The 18,060-nt window shown below is 45.7% G+C and overlaps 1 protein-coding gene across 1 annotated transcript in view; it reads right to left on the reverse strand.

The window, feature by feature from the left end:
- Nucleotides 1-1,743: 1,743 nt before the first annotated feature.
- GTF2I (general transcription factor IIi) overlaps nt 1,744-18,060 on the reverse strand; it is a 109,946-nt gene continuing 93,629 nt past the window's right edge. The window contains exons 22-35 of the mRNA XM_039255204.1: nt 17,558-17,616; nt 17,063-17,137; nt 13,484-13,585; nt 12,684-12,749; nt 11,784-11,967; nt 10,609-10,667; nt 10,019-10,099; nt 8,715-8,798; nt 8,193-8,376; nt 6,979-7,007; nt 4,789-4,830; nt 4,053-4,094; nt 3,532-3,607; nt 1,744-2,886 (exon numbers count right to left, since the gene is read on the reverse strand). Of these exons, the coding sequence (XP_039111135.1) occupies nt 3,549-3,607; nt 4,053-4,094; nt 4,789-4,830; nt 6,979-7,007; nt 8,193-8,376; nt 8,715-8,798; nt 10,019-10,099; nt 10,609-10,667; nt 11,784-11,967; nt 12,684-12,749; nt 13,484-13,585; nt 17,063-17,137; nt 17,558-17,616 (1,066 nt within the window). The 3' untranslated portion in view covers nt 1,744-2,886; nt 3,532-3,548. The remainder of the gene's footprint in view (nt 2,887-3,531; nt 3,608-4,052; nt 4,095-4,788; nt 4,831-6,978; nt 7,008-8,192; nt 8,377-8,714; nt 8,799-10,018; nt 10,100-10,608; nt 10,668-11,783; nt 11,968-12,683; nt 12,750-13,483; nt 13,586-17,062; nt 17,138-17,557; nt 17,617-18,060) is intronic.

Below are 18,060 nucleotides of genomic sequence, written 5' to 3' on the forward strand. Positions count from 1 at the left end.
GAGCAGTCTTCCAAATACATGCATGTCCACAAACTGAGGCCTCCATTTAGGAGAGATGCTGAGGTGGGGGGTACTCACCTACCACCCACTCACGGTTAAGTCAACCAAGTCAGACTAGGGAGAAGACTGGGAGTGGGGGGTGGGGGGTGGGGGTAGGGAGCCATGACTCAAGTATCCAGTTCCTCATCCAAGTGTCAAAGCAACCTCAGCAAGGCGCGCTAAACACCCCGCACCTCAGCCGGGGATCAGAGGTCTGGAGAGGACTCCCCTGCCGTGCTGCCTGCCGGAATGGGCCGGTTCCCGTGAGCCCAGCAGCCGCATCTCCGTGACCCACGGTGGCCGGGCAGGCAAACACACAGATCTCTCCCGACACACTCCCTTCCCCTCGGCCCCACACTCCACGGTGCCGGCGCCCACGGGCTCCGGGACAGATGTTCACTGTCCCCTCCCCTGAAGATCCGGGGCGTAGGGAAGGGGGTTGCGCTTAGCCGGGCCCACGGATGGAGTGTAACTCGTAGTCCCCAGACTGACGCATTTCTTGGCTTCTATGGTTCTCCTGATGGAAGGTTCCTCAAGAGCAGCAGCTGTCCAGACTGGAGCTTGGATCTGGTTGCAAAGCCTGTTCTCCATCAGTACACTCGCCGGCAGGACTCACGGAATATGGACGTGGACACAGAAACACTGACTGAGGCCTGAGCTGCAGTTCTCAGTTCAGTCCTCACTGACCCACCAGGGACCCCTGCTCCCCTGCAGAACCGCGCTGAGTACCTGTGGTCTCGCTTACGTACACACTGCCCATCTGTGCACACGGTGGTGAGGGCTTCGTCTCCTGGCCCTCCCGGGGTCCTCCCCTCCCTCCCCAGAGCCAGCCAGGGCGACCCCCGCCGCCGTGTCCACGGAGCAAGCCCCCAGAGGCCCCGCAGGAGAAGGACCGCTGGGGAACGAGTCACCTGGCCGGGAAACACTGCTGCTCTGGGAGCAGCTTCCCTGAGAGCTCTGGGATGGCGGAACACGGCGGGACGCGGTGGGACACTGAGGGACGGGGCTGAGGGAGGCGGGCGGGAAGCTGCAGGAGACCACAGCCCACGGGGAAGGACGACTTGCTCCACACACAGGCTCCTCCAGCAGCAGACCCGGGCTGCGCGGATCCTGTGCCGTCTGCCCCGAGACCAAGACAGACACTGGCCCACCGGGCCAATGTGACATGAACAAGCAAAAGCTTTCCAACAATACAGAAAAAGAAAAAACACATGTGTGCGTGCAAAATTTGTTGCTCTTATCTATACAGTGGAGAGGAGAACAGACTCCCTGTTGAGTGTGTGACCCCACAAATGCTTGGTACAAAGTGATCGTGTCAGCGCTTCACCTCTTGTAGCAGCGGCCAGGAGGGCCGGGCTCTTCCGCAGCCAAGGTGGGAAGCTGTGGGCGAGGGCGGCGGGGCTACATGCACTGGTGAAGGACGCTTTACAGGAAGCACCAGGCTCCCCCAGCGTGGCTGTCACCCCAATGTCGGTCAGGAGGCTGGTGACCGGGGAGTTCTGCTTTCCCAGAGTGCAAGAGAGGGGAGAACAGAAAATCCCTGGACCACGTGCACGGGGGCTCTGTCACAGGGGCTGTCCCAGCACCACACGGACACAGAGTTGGGGGCTGGGGCTGGGCCCGCCTCGCCCTGGCGCTGCACGCCACCTACCACCGAACCCCAGGGAGCTCCAGACAGAGCCACGAAAAGACCTTCGAGAGAAATGAGTTAGTGTGTGAAAGGCATGGATGGATTTTATTTATTACCCTATATCTACAATTTAATTTGAGGTAAAATATAAGCAACACATAAAAATGCCTATTTCTGCTACCATGTAATATAATTCTCCATCGTGAATATTGTGATAAAGCTAATGAAAACTCTATGCCATCACGTACTCTAGCTTCTTATAGCTGGTATTTTACAACTCTCATTGTCTGTGAAATCCCAACACACGTAAGATCCTCCCACGAAGGGCGCAGGACTAGCAGAGGGCGCAGAATCAGCGTGCGGGCCCCTCCCTCCCCACACTGGAGCCTCAGTGTCACACGTCGAGATCTAAAAGAGTGAAGGCAATGAAAAGGCCCGGGGCCTGACCCAGGCGGGAACAGCGATCCGAGGGGACCCACAAGCCACAGGCCGAGGGCGGCGAGGCTCTGGCGTCTCGGAGCTCGCCCCAACAAGCATACCTGATCCTCAGCTTCCGGAACACCAGGCGTTTTATTCAGATGACAAGTCAAGGTGGAAGAGGTTCCGAGTATTCTGTCTGGAAGCCACTCGCCGACATACTAACCTCTCGCTGGCTGTTAGGCGATCCGATGGTGGTTTTTTTTAATTATGATAAAAAAACATATGAACCATGATAGACAGCTTAGGAAAAGGTTTAGTCAAATATACAGATACTAACTGTTCACTTGGTCGTCAAGGAGAGCCGTGAACAAAAGGATCATTGAAATGATTTTTCAAATAGAAAACCTAAAAGGACTGTCACAGGTTGTTTTCTTCACTGCAGGAGCCGACATGTTCCAGGAGGAGAGATCTTCACTTGATTGGAAAATAAACACCATAGCTGAAGGCTCTGTTGCTACGTAAAAAATCTGATGAGATTCATCCCTGTCATTTTCCCTGTCGTTTTTCCAGCATTGCTGTAAAATCCTTATAATACATTCCAAAGGAAACCAGCCATTCCAAATCTACAGTCACTCTGCTCTTTAATTCAATTCACAGAACTGCTGAAAAAGTAGACATTTCTATCTAAAAGTAGAAAAAAAGGTTTGTATAGAAGGTATTTCTGTTATACAAGTATATTACACAGCTTGGGGCAGTAACAGGTCCGAAAAGCTCTTCTCACCCACTGATACTTTAGGCTAAAACAGGAAAGAAAACAAATAAGCAAGAACACGGGTTAATCTGATGACAAGAATTTCACATTCGCAGATAGCACAACTCAATCAGCACTCAAATCCCTGATTAGACAGTATTAAAAAAAAAAAAAGTCTGTATAAAAAAAGCACTCAGGGCCACCTCAGGGCCCACTACTGTGAAGCTACACCCTCAACCAGTGGGTCAACATTCAACAGCGGGGTCCAGAGCTCCGCTCCTGTTAACGACCGCGCCAAGTTCAAGACGTCTGGAGCAGCAGGTTCAGGGTTGTAAGTCAATTACGGGAGTGGCAAAATGGATTGAGCAGTTCGGCCAGACCCTGCAAACACCATTACAGTGACTGGGAGGAAAGTCACAGTGAACTCTAACGGACAGGATAGGATCGACCCTACAGATTAGAAACAAAACATTTTTCTTTCAGAGCCAAAGTGCTTTTACGTCTTTGACTCAAAGACAGATTCTGATCTAAGGAAAATCTCTCTGCTGGAACTTCTAACTGAAAACCACGGTAGGGCTTATACTTGGCCCTCACTATGGCTGAAGCAGAGAAAACACAGTGTCAGCTTCTGAACATGCAGGCGGGTTCAGACAAACACTAGACGGCACCCCAGACACAGATGCTGATTTACCCTAGGAGGGAAGAGGTCTACCACGTAGGGTCTGGTTCTTGCTTGATCTGAGAGTTTCCGTCAGTCTCCTTGATCTCTATCAAGAAAAGCAAAAAGGAAGTGACAAATTACACCCTGAATGCAAATCTGTGGAACTCTAAACTCACTCAGATCAAATTTTGTGCTAAAAATGATTTATCAGGAATTGTAAAGATACTAAGATATCATTTTCAGAAACGCTGTTTCTCTAACAGTTCTTAATTGTGCCACTGAAGTGTTCAGAGTAACACACATCTTATGTATCTATTTAAAAATCTAGGTAGAAGGTAATCGTTCCATCTGGAGAAAACGGGGCAAAAGAAACACAAGTCATTGCTAACATGACCTTTCTGGGCAAAAATGACAAGTCCAATTCACCCAGGAACAAAAGAGACCCAACCACACAGCAGTAGTGTGATGCAGGAGAAGCAACCCCCCCGGCTAAGAAGGCTCTGGGGGCTCGAGTTTGGGACAGGGACAGCCAGACCACCATATCCTTTTACCTTCACTTGCAGGAGCCTCCAACTGGCTGGGCTCAGCGGATTCTGAAGAGAAACACAGGAACACTTACTTCAACCCGGTGTGGCACTGCTCTCACGCACTGAGGGCTGAGGGAGGGCAAGGACAAAGCCCTCCGCACGCAGCACCACACAGCACGAGTCCCAGACAAAGTAGCCATGGGCTCTCGAGCTACACACATGTCTCCACCAGACTTCCAAGTCACCTTTTCGGACATTTAAGGTCCTTAGTCTTAAGTAACAACCATAATCTAACATATAGCTCTAACAGGAGGGAAAGAAGTTCTTTTTTTATGTCCTTTTCCCCTTTTCTGTGGGTTCCCCTTTAATAAAGGCCTCTGTTTGGTTTCAGGGGACCACAGGAGGGGGCCTCCATGCTGGGTCCTAAGGAATGTGTAAAGCCACACACACGCGTTTCCACCTGACACAGTCCAGCTCATAACTGGCACTAGAAACGAATGGCATACGGGGTAAAGTCTAGAAAACCTTCTCCCTCAGAAACCGCACTCTCTGCTACAGCCCAGGGGATCCTGACCTCCCCTCCGGCTGCCTGGGGCCCCGGGGCCAAATCTCGAGCACACACAGGCTTCCAATCAGAGGCAAAGACATAAAGTCTACATGTAAATGACCTGCCCTAACGTTAGGTAGACGTTAGCAACTTTATGTGATCCATTTTATCACAAAAGCAGGAATAATTCTGTTTGACCCCCACTTATTTTACCTTGTATCACCGGGCCTTCTGACTCACTCTGATCGACCAACTCTGAAAATAAAGCACACTGATTTAAACAATTATTTCATGGCATGCTGTCACAAAGGACAAGCATTTGTACCTATAGTCTCAATTTGGACGGTCCAACTTGGCCATAACAGGCACTATTTTCCCATGATAAGGAGGGAATATGAGTTCTGGCATGTCCCATCAGAATACCTAATTTATAGTAATTACTGGAAAATTCTATTATAGACTACTGCACAAGGATGAGAACAAAACTGAACATTTTAAACAATGTTAAGGGGGCTAGGAGATTCAAAATTAAAAAACTTTTAAACTAAAAGTTATACAGAAGACAGATGAATTGGGATTAATAATTAAAAAATAAAGAAGCCAGGGGCACCTGGGTGGCTCAGTCATTTGAACACCCAACTTTGACTCAGGTCATGATCTCACGGTTCATGGGTTGAGCCCTGCATTGGGCTCTGTGCTGACAGCTCAGAGCCTGGAGCCTGTTTCGGATTTTGTGTCTTCCCCCACTCTCTGCCCTTCCCCTGTTCTCGCTTGCTGTCTTGCTCTCTCTCTCAAAAATAAATATTAAAAAAATTTTTTTTTAATCCAAAGGAAAGAATTATCATGGGATTTCCTTAAATGACCAAATTCCCTGGTGTGATTCAGGCTGAATGCCACACAGATGATGAAAAATCCATAAAGCAAGGTATATGTTCTCTTTCATTACTGTCATCACCACGCACTAACCACTTGGCCCAGGGAGAGAATAAGGAAAACAGAACCTATAAGAAGAGAAGTCGTGGTTTGGGGGTACAATCAAATGAATACATTTTATGATCAAGTGAAACCCAAAACCTGGGAGGCAGAACGAAATCTAGGACACTGAAGAGCGCAGGCCCCGGACGGGATGAACAGCGGGAGGAGGACAGAAGGGCAGAGCAGCAGCCACGGGCCCCGGCGGGGGCGGGGCGCCTCTGCTGCTCAGGGGGCCGCTGGAACTCCTGAACACAGAATTCAAGAGGCTCCACACTTTCCCAGTGAACAGACTACAGACTGAGGACTCAACGTAGATGGGTTTTAAAGAGTTCTAATAATACTGCCAAATGGAAAAAAAGACCAGAATGCTAACAGTATTAGGAAACAATAATGTTCACTTTTGAAAAATTTCAATCAAGTTACAGAACCTAAAACATACTAGCACATGTATGGATAGTATTTGCTAAAAATACGACTTAAAATGGTAAGAACATCAGGGAACTGGAAGAACGAACACGTACATGTTTGTTCATGCAACGGTTCAGAGCACATGTGCAGGCAGATGCTTACCCAGGAAGGGAAGCAAGCTCTGTCTCAAAGATCTACTTATCCAGTGCAGTTATTACACAGTAACAGTACAGTAACTGTAGTAATAACATCAAGTACAGGCTGTAGTTCCTGAGCACATAGAGTGTTGCTTTAGGCTAGGGGGTCAACAGACTTCTCCAACAAGAGCTAGTTACGTGCGTGTGTCAGGCCGTGCAGGCCCTGATGCTCTCTGTAGCGGCTTCCCAACTCCCATAAGCAAATGGGACAAGAAATGTTCTTGTTATCTCCTCCCTCCACCCCCAATAAAACTTTATTTACACACACAGGCAGGAACTCTGTGATCCCTGTTTAAGATGTCTGACACATAATGAGTCATTTGAAGTGCTCTAAAGAGGGGCGCCTGGGTGGCTTAGTCGGTTAAGCGTCTGACTTTCGCTTAGGTCATGATCTCGCGGTTTGTGGGTTTGAGCCCTGCATCGGGCTCTGTGCTGACTGCCAGCTCAGAGCCTGGAGCCTGTTTCAGTCTGTGACTCCCTCTCTCTCTGACCCTCCCCTGCTCATGCTCTCTCTCTCTCCTAGAAATAGAAATGAATAAAAAACATTTAAAAAAAATAATAAAGTGCTCTATAGCTCTCAATTTGGGTACTAATACTACCATTTTAGGAACAAATAAACTGATTTTTAAAAGGCTAAGAAACAAACCCCACTGTACATGTAAAAGGTGCACAGTGCTTTTACACTGAGGCTAAAACACCAACTTTGCCTGGTCACTGCTGTCAGTGAACTGAAATATTACACTGTGTGAGCCAAGCACAAGTGCACACAGTCTCACACACCCCACACGGGAAGAAACAAAAAGACTTCATGAAATTTACTCACGGTTATTGATCACAAGTCCGGGAAATGGTCTAAAGAGAGAAACAAATTGCATAACAGTTATTTTTACTCGACAAGCATTTACATGTACATTCAGTTTATTTAACTAACATGTAATGCATGTCACTTACGTGTCAGAATGAGCAGTGTTATCCAACTACGTTTCAATCTTACACTTTTTAATCTATGGATAGACAGACAGAGGAAGAACTCTGCAGACCATTATTAGAAAAGGCCAAAGTCAAGATGGTGAGAAAAGAACAGGAGTGAAGAAGAAAGGAGAGAGTAATTCCAGCGGCAGGGTCTGATGGAGGCAGGCTTTCCCCCAGCCCCCCAGGGGAAAGCACGGACTGCAGGCACTGGGTAAGTGGGACAAACACTGGGGGAAGAAGAGCGGATGACGGGAACCTCGGGGGGTAACCACGTGAGCTACTTCCCAGAGCCAGACCTACGCGATCTGTACCAGAGACAGTGAGAACGTGGCAATGAACTGATTGGGAGGATTTCGTGACAGCAAAGTTTCTGGGAGCTGGAAGAAGGGCGAAGACCACGTAGACGCTTGCTCAGCAGATGGAAGGGAGGACATCTACTGCAACCCCCCTGGGACGGGCACATGGCAAGGAATGTAATTCCCAACAGGGTCAGCGAGGCGGTGTGATCATCGGCCCCACGCTGTGGATAGGGAACTGATGCTCCCATAGGGGACAACTCACGCTTTTACTGTACAGGAAAGGAAACAAAAGGACCTGGGCGACATGGGGTCAGAACCCTTCTGACCTGAGCCTGTGATGAGGGGCCTGAGACACAGGATGGCCAATTTTTTTCTGTAATGGGCCGGACAGTAACTGTTTCAGGCTTTGCAGACGACACTGTGTCGGTCCCAATGATGTGGTGCTACCCTGTGACCTGAAAGTAGCGGTAAGCCCTATGGACAAACGCGCATTGGGCTATGTCTTAATACGGCTTTATAAAATGGCAGGCAGTGGGCTGGCTTTGGTCCCCAAGCAATGGTTTGCTAAGCCCTTGCCTTAGAAACCAGAGAATTAAGAGTCAGCTCAGGGAGAAGAGAACCTCACAGTGAAATAACTAAAGTATTTTACATGTTCACCGCAAGGCAAGCTGGACCCTCTCATTACCTAGGACTACATTCTGGAAGATGACGGAGCCTCCTGGACTGCAGGCTTATTCCACCAAACAAGCAGGGAGCGCTCACTTACCTAATGACTGTGAATTTAATGAACTCTGCGGAATCCAAGATCCTTCTCATGGAGCTGATTTCCAGGTAACTGGGGGCTTTGAATGACACTCCGGGGGGCATGCCGTCCACCACCACGCAGCCGGGGTTAATTGTGATCTTCCTGTAGGGAACTTTCACAGGGAAACCCATACCAATAGCTTCACCTAGGAGAGGACAGCACCACAACACGGATTAACCTCTTGTTCTACCAGTGGCTGCAAAACACAAAGACTGACATTTAAAGCCGGTCTCAGCTGTTAACGAAGGTCAATGCACATGTCAAATCACCTTATCTTTGAACCTCAGTTCTAGTCACTTCGACGCCGACCTGATGGTCAAGAGTCTGATAGGGCTGAGGTTTCCTTAGGAAGAACTTTAGAAAAATCCACACACTTCCTTTGAAAGCTTATTTCCTTGCACAACGGAAAATATCAGCTACCTGAACATAATCCACAGTTTGGTAATGAAATGCCCTCTGCCAGCGCAAGCACGCGGAACTCACCGAATTTCCGACTAAAGAGGTCGTTCACTTGCTCTCTGAGCTGTCTCGCTTTTTCAACTTTTGATAGCCTTTCATTATCGTCATCTAGAAAAGGTGAGAGGACAGTCCTAGCTTAATAATGCAAGTAAAAGAACTTTTTTGTAACATTAATTTTTGAGAAACAGAGTTTGAGTAGGGGAGGGGGAGAGAGAGGGAGACACAGAACTCAAAGCAGGCTCTAGGCTGAGCTGTAAGCACAGAGCCCAATGTGGAGATTGAACTCATGAACTGTGAGATCATAACCTGAGCTAAGGTCAGATGCTTAACGGACTGATCCCCAGATGCCCCAATAATGCAATTTTAAAGTATTAAAAAATTTTTGTTTCTTAATGTTTCTTTATTTTTGAGAGAGAGAGAGAGGGAGACACAGAATCTAAAGCAGGCTCCAGACTCTGAACCGTCACCAAAGCCTGACACGGGGCTCGAAGCCACGAACCAACTGCAAGATCCTGAACTGAGCCACCCAGGTGCCCCTAGGGTATTCTGAATGTCTATTTAATTATCGAGAGAGAGAGAGAGAGAGGCAGAGAGAGAGAGAGAATGAGACCAGGGGAGGGGCAGAGAGAGAATCCCAAGCAGCATCTGTGCTCTTAGCACAGAGCTTGATGTGAGGCTCAATCACATGAACTATGATCAAGATCAGAGTTGGACGCTCAGCCGAGACACCCTAGAGCCCCACTGATGCAAGCTGAATTCCAAGTCAATTTTTAGGTGCTTTCAGAAGACTGAAGTATTTTTCAGTAATCAATATTAAAATGACTTAAGAAGTAAACTGAAAATGCTAAGCCTTGGGGCACCTGGGTGGCTCAGTCAGTTAAGCATCCGACTTCAGCTCAGCTCAGGTCATGATCTCACCTCTTGAGCCCTATGTTGAGCTCTGTGCTGACAGCTCAGAGCCTGAAGCCTGCTTCTGATTCTGTGTCTCCCTCTCTCTCTGCCCCTCACCCCCTCGCTCTCTCTCTCTCTCTCTCAAAAATGAATAAATGTTAAAAGAAACACAATGAAAAAGCAAAGAAAAGAAAATACTAAGCCTTTATTCTGACTGTGAAAATCATCAACTACTCGGTACTAGCTCATGGCACATCTGGTAACCACCTAGAGCTTTCTGGAAAGGAACCAATGGGGTGATGTGTTTGGGGAGTGCTTTCTGAAGGGCAGGTGTGGGGCACACTCCTACAAAGAGCGAGCACCAGGAACCCCTAAACTCTAAATGAAAACTCAAAGAAGGAAAACCCCACACATAGATAACGGCAGTGAAACCATACCTGGAATCGTCACCTGAATGATGTTAAGATCTTCAACACCAGATGCAGTAGTATTAACATTGGGCGATGAATTTATTTTTCCTTAAAATAGAAACATCAGATTAGAATGTACACAAAATAGATTTAAATCATCTCTAGTGATATTCTTACAATCCAGACCTCACAAGAAGTATTTAACCCAATTTTGTTCAACGTTTTTTCCTTTCTATGGTGTGTTCTGTCATTCTGTGGCACAAAGCTTTCTGAAAGACTTTCGTCCCCTTGCCTTCTGCTCTTTCTTGCTGGGATTAGTATAGCGTCAGACACGCAGAGATTCTCATTCATTAAATAAAGTCCAAATCATAAATCAGTCATAACCCCACTTTATGTTGCTCAAAGTAGGCTCCGAGCCTGGCACGGAGCCCAACATGGGGCTTGTGCTAACTCACGACCCTGAGAACAAGACCTGAGCTGAGATCAAGAGTCGGGACGCTTCACCGACTGAGCCACCCAGGTGCCCCTGGAGCACAACTTTCCATGAACTCCCTAGATTTTATGGTGGTAGATCACTGCCGTGAGGAGGACTGCAAATGGCACGCAAGGACACTTACTCGGAGGGCTCTTAGAGGAGGACGTGCTCTCCTTAATTGCAGTCTCAAACATTTCAGGCCTGAAACACGAAAAGAGAAAAAACCCATGTATGCTAATAATATGATAAGAAAACTTTAAAATTTAAAAACCCATTTACTTTCTGCTAATACACATTGCAATTATCAGGAATGGAAGAACAGTGCCTCAACTAAAGGAACACCTACAATAAGACCAATTATACTCATGGTCCTAACGCCTGCCCTGCCCTCTTGAGCTTAAATTAGCTGCTTCTTCCCACGGATTCCATGAGATCCTGGAAGGATCCAGTGCTAGGCTTGAGAATGAAGACAGGGAACAAGGCTGTGTGCGGTCAGCACAGACACGTAAGAACAAGTCTCGCTCTATCAAGCAGAAGATGAGGCCTTGACTACTTACTGCCAGACCTCTGCAGACCACAAAAGGTGGCCCCGGCGCCTGGCGGTGTCAGCTTGGCGTATGCCAACACCGCTGTGCGACTCCAAACAGGCATTAATAAATGACACCTCAAAGTCACTTCAGTTAATTTCAAATAATTCTTAAGCATCAATATGTATTTTTAAATTCCAATTATTCCCAGTGATCTCTGTGGTGTTGGCCTAATTCATAGACCTCCAAGGCAAACAGAAAGGCAAAGCATTCTGTCAGCTGGAGAAGTAACAGGCTCCACAAAACTCGACTTCTGCTTACATTCCAGCAGCACTGACTAGTAAAATGCGAAAATTGGTAGATTTCAACACAATCAAGTTGGGACCATTCTGGCAAACCACAGCTCTCCTTCCCTATTTTAACCAATTATGGGAAATGTAAAGGATCCTCAGAGGTACAGCTTAAAGAGTTTTGGATCCTAGAGCTAATATGGCCACAAAGGTGAATCCATGCGCTAGTCTGGCTGTGCCCCAGCACCGACCCAGTCTAGTTTCATCTGAATGTCCTTACTTTAGTTTTTGAAGTTAAAAATTTTAATTTTTTAAAAAAATTGGAGACAGAGAGAGAGAGAGGGAGAGAGAGAGAGCGAATCCTACGCAGCCTCCACATTATGCAGGAATCCCAATACGGCGCTTGATCTCATGAACTGTGTGACCTCATGACATGAGCCGAATTCTAGGGCTGGACACATAACCAAACTGAGCCACCAGGGAGCCCTGAATGTCCTTACTTTTTAATGATGAACTTGATTTTGGCCTTGTTTCTGAGTATCTTCTCCAGCCTTGGGATGCCAAAAGTAGACGGCCGCCGGAATGGCACGCCCTCAGGCAGACCCTCCACATAGAAATCTTCTGGGAAAGACTCAAATAATGCAAACGGCACTTTCACAGCTTGCTTGAGGCCAAGAGCTTCGCCTTTAAAACACACACACATGTTCCTCTTATTGCTCACATTTGTCACTTTCCTAACATTTTAAAAAATGCATTTTAAATCACATTTTGTAGATATTAAAATTCTTTTTTACGAAAAAATATTATAGAAATATAGGTTTAATTTTGCAGTGCTCAGAAAAGTGAGAGAAATGATGGAATTCATACTTGTGAATCTCAAACACTTTCTGTAATGTTTATTTATTTTTGAGAGAGAGAGAAAGAGAGAAAGGGACAGTCGGAGCATGAGCAGAGAAGGGGCAGAGGAGGGAGACATAGAATCTGAAGCAGGCTCCAGGCTCTGAGCTGTCAGCACAGAGCCAAATGCGGGGCTCACATCCATGAACCATAAGATCATGACCTGAGTCTGAGTTGGACACTTAACTGACTGAGCTATCCAGGCGCCCCAAAACCAAACACTTTCAATGATAGTAATATTAAAAAAACTTTTTAATTAGTTTGTTTTTTGAGAGAGAGAGACAACAAGCAGGGGAAAAGCAGAGAGAAAGGGAAAGTGAACATTCCAAGCAGGCTCCACACTGTCAGCACAGAGCCTGATGTGGGGCTTAAAGTCATATAAATTTGAGATCATGACCTGAATCAAAATCAAGAGTCGGATGCTTAACCAACTCAGCCACCCAGATATCCCAATGATAGTATGCCATATAGATTTTAATACTCATCTTTCAAAATGACCTTACCGCATTTTTCATTGAAAAGATTTTCAACTTTCTGTTTTAGGTCTGTGATCTTGGCATTCCAGGCCTCTGCAAGTGAAAAACAGGACAGTTATTAGTAATACTAACCAAAACACATCCATGCTCAGGCACTTCTCATCTTATTTTATTGTGTGTCTTTAAGAAGTACAAAATTTAAAAATATACAACTTTGTAGCTACACAACTATTCTAATCTTATATATCATTAATCTGTTTTACTAATACACTGGCCACAAATAAATGACAAAGGCTAAAATAAAAAAACAAATGAATACCAAGAAACCTCCCCCCAAACAATTACAGCATCTACTACCTGCCAATTATGGTTCTACCTTGTAATTTAGTATTCATAATCCTCATAATAATCCTATGAGGCAGGAATATTCTCCACATTTTGCAGATCTAGAAACTGAGGCACAGCACTTAAGTAACTATTACAAAGCTAAGATACACTGACTTACCAAGTTAAACCCAATTCACCTAGAAAAATAAAGTATTTGTATTGTTTCCTTTTATTTAAAAACTTTTTAATGTTTATTTATTTTTGAGAAAAGAGGGAGGGCATATGAGCAGGGGAGGGCAAGAGAGAGGGAGACACAGAATCTGAAGCAGGCTCCAGGCTCTGAGCTGTCAGCACAGGGTCTGACGAAGGGCTCAAACTCAACAACCGTGAGATCATAACCTGAGCGAAGTCGGATACTTAACCCACTGAGCACCCAGGTGTTCCAACTGGTTCCTTTTGTTTAAAATGATAAAATTAAGAAAAAGAAAATTCATATTTACCAAAGGAAAACTCTCTCCCTCGAGGCTTGAAGGGAACATTAGAACCATTAGTCTGGGTAGGGGTTCGAACTGCTGAGGTTTGAGGGTTGTTGTTATTAGGGCCTACGGAAGAATTAAAAGAAAATCCTGATCAATACATGCATTTAATCATGATTAAGTGCCACCTGTGCTTCCTCTGGGACACAGGGCTGAAAAACAAGGCTGAGCCCCAACAGCACACAGCACAGCGCGAGGAAAGCGGCCACCGCACAGAACTCCACGGCCCTCCCTCCATCCGCTTTTCTGCTGCCGTCCGTCCCTACGTTCAGTCGTTTTCTGGAAGATCGGAGGTATCCTCACTTCACTTCATGCTTCCCCGTGCCCTTCTGGAGCCATCTAATTTTTGGTTAACCATGTTGGGTCCTGTGTCTTTCTTTTCACCTTTAAACTTTAACCAGAGCTGCAGGTGCAAACGTCTGATCTTCCTGTGGACTCTTTAGCTGACTCTACAAACATCCTTCCTTTGAGATCTTGGTACAATTTAGGAGCAATGTTATAGGAAACTGCTTTCTTACACTGAATGAAAGGAGGGTTAATTTAGGTTATTGTTATAAACCCTAGGCCTGGAGTCTTCTTTACATAGGGACAGCTAATGCTTAAATAATAAGCTGATTTTCATCTGAAGCCAGTGTGCAATTTTTAAACAGTAAAGAAATTAGCCAAAATAATGGGAAAAAAGAAAGTAAGTTTATTCAGATTTCTTTAGAAAATAACCACTATTCTAAAAATGCAGCCTCAAACTCTAAATTTCCCAATTTGCAGAAGTATTTGTATAGGCTCTGGACTTTCACCTAAATTACCCTTCTGTGGAGTTACCGACTTCCTTTGCTTATCTTCACAGAAAAGATTTCTGCTTGGTGAACAGTGTGTGCAGTGACAGTGCCACAGCGAAAGGTGCACACACATTCACTGTCCCAAGCACATTCTGTGTTTTAACTGACTTAGTTTTCACCGGGATCATCACCATGTCCACTTCATCCATGGAGAAACTGGGTCCTAGGAGCTACGTGATGTGCAGTCGACCACACGCAGACAAGGGGAGGAGTCTGGCTCCCCGGTCTCCACCGCTGCATGGTCTCTCTGATGTGCTCGCAGACAAGAACTTGAGCCTGTCCTAGATATCAGTAACAGATGACCTCAGCACGCATGCGGCCACGTCCACCTGCTGTACTTGGCCCGGAAAGACATGGCCTCACCAAACCCTCACGAGTGTTAGAGGTGAGGATGTGACCGGGAGACTCAAGATGAAACGTATCTGTGATTCTCTATAAAATGTCAAGACGCAACATTCTACTCTAATTATTTCAGAACTCATGAGTAAAAACGACAGCTTCTTCAAGACGGCAAGGTGCTGAAAGCCAAGGGACTACGGGCTACCAGGCTCTAGCAGCCGGGCTTAGCCAGCAGGTGTGCACACGCAGAGGCCATCAGTCTACTCTGTCCCCACAGCCCTGCAACAGGTTACTAGAGGCACCCAGCTCATATCTCTGCTTCTACTCAATGCTCGTGATTCAACAGGGTGAGACAGGGAGACATTTGTGGGCGGCAGACAGAACTGAGTTGATCTAGCTTGTATCCCACACTAATGAAGCAGTATTCGGGCTTATGGTTAAGTGAAATAACACTGCACACCCACCACAACAGCTATATTTAAAATAGTGATAACGTCAAGTACCGCAAGGATGTGCGTCAACTGGAATGCACACATCCCTGGCAGGAGTGAGAAACGACAAAACCACTTTAGAAAAGTGTTTGACAATTTCAGAGAATGCGAACCACTCCCTGGTTCTCAAATTCCTCCTCAAGAGGAGACCGTATGCCGCACTTTGTACACAAATGTTTGCAGCATCGTTTTTAGACAAGGCTGGAAACAAACTCGAATGTCCACTGACAAATGTGTCAACGACACACGGTGAGTCCCCACCATGAAGGAGCATTCGGCACTAAAAAGGAAGCACTGAAACCCACCATAAAATGTAAATCCAAAAGCATTAGATGGAGGAAAAGCATCTGACCATAAAAAGAACAGATACAGTAGGGCTCCATTTATAGAATATTCCAGAATAGGCAAAAGTATTCCATGGTGACAAAAAAGCAGACCGGTGGTGGCCAGGGGCGGTCTGGGATGGGGTGGGGTCTGGCTGCTGAGGAGCACAGGGGCACCCCGGTGATGGATGTGTTCTAGAAGCTGTGACTCAAGCAGTGGAACAAACATGTCTCAAAACGCAAACTGTACAATCACAATGAGTGCATTTTACTGGGTCATAATTATCTAATAAGTTTATTTCTTAAAGTTAAAAACTCCCAAACAAGCACAGTTTATTATTTAAAACAGAATATTAGTGTGGTACGAACAAAATACTACTCCCAGGGCCCCTCCTCAGCCATAAACTGGCAAAAAGTTTCTGGACATGGACACAGCTCTTCACTAAATAAATCACCTTAAAATACTACATCTGCTTTTGCAGACAATGGGTCCATGGGTCCAGGCAGGGCTGACACTACAGCTTATCTGTACTTTGCCTTGTATGCACACCTAATCCCGGAAGTCCCATGAAAGAAGGCACAAGAGGAAATCGAGAAACCAGTCTCCTAATTTCTGAGCTACGAAAGGGTAACCAACCTTCAGAATTTCTTTCTTGCATCTCCCTCTTTGTAAAATCACAGTTGGTTACAATAGAATATAGTCTTAAAATTATACCTGATAACCTTATTTCTAAAGATCTAATCATATTAATGCATTACATTAACTCTTTCTCTATTTTTCTAACCTGTAACTCATGACCAAGAGTTTACTTATACTTGTATTTTTCAGTAGGCTCCATGCCCAACGTGGAGCCTGAATTCATGGCCCTGAGATCGACAGTTGCAGGCTCTACTCAAGCCCCCAAGATAACAAAACGGGGGCTTAGGCTTCACTTAGTGCTGCATACTATTAACACAAAACTTGAGGTTGTGTGATGACAAAGAATTATCATAATAATGTCAGCTTTTCTTTCTGCGTTAATTCAAGAGACGGCGGGGAGAGACCCGCGTCGGACAGCAGGCAGAGACCCACCTGTCCTGGGCAAGAAAACTTTAACAGCGTGAACCCATGAAGATGAGGCCCTCCACAGGCCGCATGGGAGTGCAGGAGTTAATCTGAAGATGCAGTAGGAACTAGTTTAAAAAGGTACTGCTTGCTGTTTATACCACCCCTCAACTCTTCACTCAAAAGAACAGGAAAAAAAAAGAGGAGAAAAGAGCCCTGCAAATTTCTCGTTGCACCCTTACTAGGCAAGAAGAGCCTCGTAGGGATCTTCCTGCAAGCAAATTACAACGTGCTCCAAGAACACAATGCGGACAGACCGTTGGGAAATTCTCAATCAGACTGATTCCGAAATGTAACTTTATCATAGTTATATATCATATCATAACTCTTCACCTAAGCAGGGTTTTATAAAATTTCACTTGTATAGAAACAAACTGTAATTGGAAGATTCAATGGATATAATTAGTGAACTGGAGAATCGCCAGAAACCTGACCCAGAGTGGCCTTACCTTCCACAGTGACCTCAATTTCAGGAACTTTTGAATTACTCCCAGGGCTTCGTGGTCTTTTTGGGGACTGCAAGGCTGTAAAATAAGCACACGATTGATTACTTCTGTGCACTGTAAAAAAAAAAAAACAACGCAGAAGGGGATACTTTGTAAAAGCAGAGTATTAACATTTACACAGTTTGGATCTTTCTGAAGAAACCTGAAGAATTCAACTGGAAGTTTAATCCTCCACACGAGTCTCAACAAAGCTATGGACATGTGAATGAAGGAGGAGCACAAACATGAACTTTTCAATGAAATGTTAGAAAAGAAAACGGGGTGGTGGTGGTTAGGGGGAGGGGTCTGTTACAGAAAATACCTGGGAGGGGGGGAAAAGGCATAGAAACTGAAAGCCCCAAAAAGATACTGGCCAATGATTCTGTGTGATTTAGGTCATGTCAATAAGGAATGTTCTAGTGCACTGAGGTCTACTAAAGAGTAAATATCATGTCTTACCTTTAGTGTTTATCTTGCTAGCCATTCCAGGAGGCAAGTAGGAGATAACTAGTTCAGGTCTAGGAAGAAAACCAAGAAACATTAGAAGAACCAGTACACTACCAGTCTTGACAGGGAAGAGCATTATCATGACTGGGAATTTTTTTTTATTTTATAAAGGCCATCATCATGTAATACAATTAATTCTCTCATCATGGACAAAAACCACCTTTTTCCCCCCTCCCCCTCCCCCCAGGGTGATCTGCTACTTGATTTTATGAAGAGTAAGGGACTTTTTTCCTGAAAATGAAAATCCACCAACACCAGTTTAGTTGATACAACTGCAGAAACCCTGCAGATGTGTAAATGAGGAGCTTAACTGAAGGAACGCAGCTGCCCATAAGCTTAATGAGGAATAACAGAGCAGAAAAGAACTCTGCCTCTTCACCCTCTACTCCGTGGCTAGGAGCACTAAGGGTGGGCACAGTGTCTGACCCAGCTGCACATCCCCCCACCCCCGAGAG

Source organism: Hyaena hyaena, unplaced genomic scaffold, assembly GCF_003009895.1.
Source record: "Hyaena hyaena isolate Hyena2069 unplaced genomic scaffold, ASM300989v1 scaffold_514, whole genome shotgun sequence".
In the NCBI taxonomy this organism is placed as follows: Eukaryota; Metazoa; Chordata; class Mammalia; order Carnivora; family Hyaenidae; genus Hyaena; species Hyaena hyaena.